The 5230-nt window shown below is 71.6% G+C and overlaps 1 protein-coding gene across 1 annotated transcript; it reads right to left on the minus strand.

Annotated features, from left to right (window-relative positions):
• Nucleotides 1-204: 204 nt before the first annotated feature.
• On the minus strand, nt 205-3338 carry C1qtnf12 (C1q and TNF related 12). Its single transcript, XM_070037118.1, has 8 exons — nt 3186-3338; nt 2106-2222; nt 1882-1993; nt 1653-1804; nt 1169-1277; nt 887-977; nt 710-788; nt 205-379 (listed from the first exon to the last, which is right to left on the minus strand). Exons 1-8 carry the CDS (start codon nt 3336-3338, stop codon nt 281-283), a joined length of 912 nt encoding a protein of 303 aa, XP_069893219.1. The 3' UTR covers nt 205-280.
• Nucleotides 3339-5230: the final 1892 nt, after the last annotated feature.

The raw sequence follows: 5230 nt of genomic DNA on the forward strand, positions 1-5230 counted from the left end.
TACGGCCCCGGCTGGGAGGCCCAGCTGGGCATGGGTCTGGAGGCCATGAGGGGCTTCGCTCACAATCCACTATGGCCACACTTTGTGTTCTGGGCTCCCACATGCACAGTCCTCTGCTCTACACACCTGCTCACCCCTGGGCCACCTGGCACACATCCGCCAACACAATGACCAGCAGCAGCAGCCAGTGGGAAGGGTCGGGGCTCTTTATTGCAGTAACGACGGCGATCACCCAGGGCCCCAGTCGCCTCCTCTCTGGGGCAACGTGGCGTCTCCTCGCTCATGCGCCCAGGAGCAGCCCCGAGAAGCTGGAGCCACTCTGGATGGTGAGGACGGCCCCGGAGCCGTTGTCCACAAACACAGAGGTGTACTGTCCAGCCTGGAAGCGGCACAGCGGGCTTACCACAGCGGAGGCCCTGCCCCCCACAAGGGAGCACACGGAGCCCAGCTACCACCCACAGAGTGGCTAAGGATGGACCCCGCAGGAAGTGCCCGCCAGGGCCACGGGACCCCGCAGGAAGTGCCCGCCAGGGCCACGGGACCCCGCAGGAAGTGCCCGCCAGGGCCACGGGACCCCGCAGGAAGTGCCCGCTAAAGCCACAAGGGCCCCAGGTCCAGTCTCCGGGGAGATGACATCATCCCTCCCACCTTGCACTCGGGGCTGGGAAGCCCTCCAGACCCCGCTCTTCCCCTGGGCCCCGTCCCTCACCTGCAGCTGTAGTAGCCCCTGCACCTGTGCAGTGAAGACCCTGCTGTTACTCTCCAGGCCCGAGACAGCCTCCAGGGACCTGGGCATGGTACAAAGGGGCAAGGGTGAGGGACCCCGACACCCCACAGTGATGAAGCCCAGGGGCTCTGGCCTGTGGCGGCGGCCAGGCCTACTCACGCGTGGCGGTGGCACAAGGACTGGATACAGATGAGGACACGCACAGTGTCCCGGGCCCGCAGCCGGCCCCTGCCCCGAAGTTCACTGTGATCTGTACAGACAGCAACAGAAAGGAGGCTTCCGGATGCTGTCCCAGGACAGGCCTAGAACTGGCTCCCTGGGCCCCAGAAAGCAGGGACACCCGGCCCCCCACCCCATCCAGAGCCCATAAGACCAGACTCCCACCCCCGATGGCTAACCTACCCCTCACCCTCAGGACACAACACAGGCGGCCCGGCTCACCCACTTGCAGGCTGGCAGAAAACTGGAAGATGGCAGAGACTGGGGCTGTGAATCTGCCGGAGGCCAGGCTCAGGCCAGACCCTCGCAGGAAGGCCCCCTGGGCGGCGGGCTGAGGGGCAGCAGAGGGAGGCTGGCTGTAGCGCGTCTGCGCCCTACCCACGGGCGCCACGCTCTCTCGTCCCCAGGGGAGCCTGCTGGGCCCGCTCCCATGTAGATGGGACGGGGGACGGTCACCCTCCAGTGTGTCCCCATCTTGGTAAAGACAGAGTCTGGGCATCTGGGGCTCTCCACCTGTCTCCTGGGAAGGTTTCCCCGGACCCCTGGACATGGACAGGCCCAGCAGCCGTCCACGTGGTAGACGCCCAGAGGTGCGTACGGGCCTACCTTGCCGGCGGGGGCCCATCCTGTATCCTGCCCCCCAGACAGAACCTTGGGTGTGTGGGTGCTTGAGACACCCAAATCACCCTGACCCTTCCCCACTCACAGCCTCGAACCCCTTCAGCTCCACCAGCGTCTTCTTGTCCACCAGCGTGGGACCCTTCAGCCAGCAATGGAAGGCCTCAGCCACTAGCCGCGGGCTGGGCCCCTGGCGCAGCACAGTGTCCGTCAGCCCTGCGAACCGATGCTCTGCAGCCTCTGTTGGGAGGAGGGAGATCTGGGGTCACTCTGTCCTCAGCCATGGCAGGTGCGTCTGGGCTGGAGGGCAGCCTTACCTTTCAGCATTTCCTGGAATTCCTGTAGTAAGGCCTCCGGGGTGACTTCAGCGCCGGGGGGACCGGGGGGACCGGGGGGCCCCGGGGGCCCCGGGGGCCCCGAGAGGCCTCGCTGGGGAAAAGGAAGGAGAAGGGTCCTGAGGGGAGCCACACGCACCTCCTGCCCTGGGCTAGGCCCTGAGGGCGCCCGGGAGGGCTCACCCCGTGGAAGCCCAGGAGCTCACCAGCCTCTTGTCCCGGCCTCCACACCGTTTTCTAGAGGCCCCATCGTCTGGCCTCCGGACAAATTTTAGCCATGTCATGTGGGCATCTGAGAGCTCAGGTCCTGAGGTCTCTGGTGGCTGAAGCAACAGGGGACAGGTTGGTGAACTGACCACTAGGCCCTACCGGCCCCCGCCTTTCGGTGCCTCAGGTCAGCGAGGGGCTCAGAAAGGTCAAGGACCCTCACCCCTGGCAAAGCCCGAACCTCACGCCCTGGGGCTCCTGTGGGAGAGGCTGTGACTCCCGTGGCCCTGTTCCCGCACCGAGGGCATGCCCAGAGGCACCCGGGGCCAGAGGGCTTCCTGAAAGCCTGCATACAGACTGGACGAGGCGAGGGGCTGCAGAGGGAGGGTGGTGGGCGAGGGTGAGCACGCCCTGTTAGGGCCGAGCCCCCGGAGACGGGGGCTGAGCTGACAGGAGGCACACAGGACACGCCGACAGGAGCAGAGCCCGGCCGCTCCAGGGCGCGTCCTCAGCCCGCGGGAGCCAGGGAGGCCTCCCGTGGACCCTAGCCTCAGACAGAGCCAAGGCGGGCAGCAGGGCAGGCCACCTCCTGGCTTGGAGCGGAGGTGCCCGTCCAAGGGACAAGGGTCCACCCTGGAGGCGGGGAGGAGCAGCCGGAGCACTTGGACACACTCCACCCCTCGGCAGCCCGTGTCTGCCCGGGGGCCCTGGCACTGAGCACAACAGCCACATCTGGGTTGAGGGGGCAGGCGGCAAGCGAGCGTCCAGCAGGAAGGCACAAGCGGCTCTCACAGCCTGGACGCCGACAGAACCCCTGCTGGCCGGCCCGTCCTCAGCCCTAGTCTTCTCTGGAGGAGCAACTTTGAACAGGGCAGGTAAACCCCACGAGCAGAGACGCTGCGGCCCCCCTGGGAGCCCTCCCCTCCCCGCAGGCCTGAGCAAAGGGGCTGACAGAGGCAGAGCGGGCAGCAGACCCCCAGGTGGGGCCGGCAGCCAGGGTCCCCGGCGGGGCAAAGCGGGCAGAGGCGGCCCCGGAGCAGCGCCCAGCGCTGGCAGCCCGGCTCCCACTGTGCACCTACCTCGGGGGCGCCCCGCAGCCCCTGGCTGTGGAGGGCAGTGGCGTTGGAGGGCTGCCGCGGCCTCTTGTTCTCGCGCCGCGCTCCGACGCCCGGGAGGAGCAGGAGCTGAGGCCAGAGGAGAGCCAGGGCTGCGGCCCGGGCCCCGCACCGCATGGCTCTGCGCCTGCCCGGCTCGGGGCTCGGTTCGCTCAGAGCCCCTCTGCGGGGGTGAGGCCCGAGGGCACGCCCATCTGTGGCTGGCGGGCCAACGAGCGCAGCCGGCGGGCCAGGCCGGCACAAGCCTGCACCACAGCCCTGCGCCGGAGGCCGGTCTGGGAGGCTGGCGCCAGCCTCCCCGTGCCCTCCCGCACTCAACCACCCGGCGCTCTCCCTCCTCCCGGCCTCCCCGGCTCCCTTGGAGGCTGGGGGGGGGGACGGGGCGGACCCCCATGACCACTGTCCCTGCCCTTGGGGCAGGAGGGCGGCTGAGGGGCCCTGTGTTTCAGCCCCCCCCCTTACAAAGGCCCCCATCCCAGCTAAGCCGGACAGCGCCTTCACTCCGGGCCTTGCCCAGCTCCATCCCCAGCAGAGGGCCTTGGGAAGCGCCCCCCATCCCCCTCCCCCCCCCCCCCCCCCCGCACCCAGCCAAGGCCTCCCACCAAACTGAGGCCTCCAAGAAGAGGCGGAAGCGCCTGGCGCAGAGGCAGGGCTCCATCCGCTCCAGCCTGTCCTGTGGGGCCAGCAGAGCCCCCAGCCCCAGGCTTTTCCTTCAAGGAAAAGCCCTCTTCGGACCGGTGGCCCCTGGACTTTCCTCTCAGGGTTTGTGCGACCGTGGAAGGTCGCGGGAGAAAGGAGTCTTGCTAACCATTTCTAGGCTGCACAAAGCAAGCCAGCTGGGAACAAGCCAGGACAGAAGCCCCCTTGGACTGGATTAGGAATAGGGGACTTCCGCAAGAATGTCCTGCAGCTGCGCCCGGCCCGCAGCTGCGTCCTCCACGGGAAGGCCAGCACACTGGCCTGGGTCCTGCTGGACAGCACAGAGCATGCAGACTGCCTGAGAAAGGTGACCGTGACCAAAGCAGGACCCCTGCCCAGACCCCATCCAGGGCTGTGCAAGAGACAAGTGCAGCCGCCTCAGGGAAGCAGAGGCTGGACCTCCGGGGGCAGGCTCCACACCCTCAATGGGACTCCGTGCTTATGTGGCCTGAAAGTAGAGCAGCGGCGTGTGCTGCAGCCGCGTGTGCTGCAGCCGCGTGGTGCAGGCAGCCTGGGGAGCAGACAGCCCTGCGCAAGCCCCGCCCCGCCCCGCCCCGCCCACCCTGGCCGGGCCCGCCCCGCGCCCCGCCCCCAGCCCGCCCCGCCCCAGCCCCGCCCCCAGCCCGCCCCCAGCCCCGCGCCCCGCCCCCAGCCCGCCCCGCCCCCAGCCCCGCGCCCCGCCCCCAGCCCGCCCCAGCCCCGCCCCCAGCCCGCCCCCAGCCCCGCCCCCGCCCCCAGCCCGCCCCGCCCCGCGCCCCGCCCCCAGCCCCGCCCCGCCCCAGCCCCGCCCCCGCCCCCAGCCCGCCCCCAGCCCCGCCCCCGCCCCCAGCCCCGCCCCGCCCCCAGCCCGCCCCGCCCGAGCCCGCCCCGCCCCCAGCCCGCCCCGCCCCCAGCCCGCCCCGCCCGAGCCCGCCCCGCCCCCAGCCCCGCCCCCAGCTCCGGCCCCCCACCCCCAGCCCGCCCCGCCCCCAGCCCGCCCCGTCCCAGCCCCGCCCCCAGCCCCGCCCCCGCCCCGCCCCCAGCCCGCCCCGCCCCCGCCCCCGCCCCCGGCCTCCCCACCCCCAGCCCCGCCCCCGCCCCCGGCCTCCCCACCCCCCGCCCCGCCCCCAGCCCGCCCCGCCCGAGCCCGCCCCGCCCCCAGCCCCGCCCCCGGCCCCGCCCCCGGCCTCCCCACCCCCAGCCCCGACCCCGCCCCCGGCCTCCCCACCCCCAGCCCCGCCCCCAGCCCCGCCCCGCCCCCAGCCCGCCCCACCCCAGCCCCGCCTCCACCCCCGCCCCCACCCCAGCCCCGCCCCCACCCCAGCCCCGCC

This window comes from Dipodomys merriami, unplaced genomic scaffold (genome assembly GCF_024711535.1).
Source record: "Dipodomys merriami isolate MVZ:Mamm:240054 unplaced genomic scaffold, mDipMer1.0.p SCAF_28, whole genome shotgun sequence".
Classification (NCBI taxonomy): domain Eukaryota; kingdom Metazoa; phylum Chordata; class Mammalia; order Rodentia; family Heteromyidae; genus Dipodomys; species Dipodomys merriami.

Bases quoted from the DNA above. Each gene is read 5' to 3' on its own strand.
- C1qtnf12 (XM_070037118.1), bottom strand. From the start codon at position 3,338: ATGCGGTGCGGGGCCCGGGCCGCAGCCCTGGCTCTCCTCTGGCCTCAG. The intron at 1,994-2,105 runs GTGAGCTCCTGG...CCTTTTCCCCAG, and splicing joins GAGGCCGGGACAAGAGGCTG to CGAGGCCTCTCGGGGCCCCC. The intron at 978-1,168 runs GTGAGCCGGGCC...CTGTCTGTACAG, and splicing joins TTCTGCCAGCCTGCAAGTGG to ATCACAGTGAACTTCGGGGC.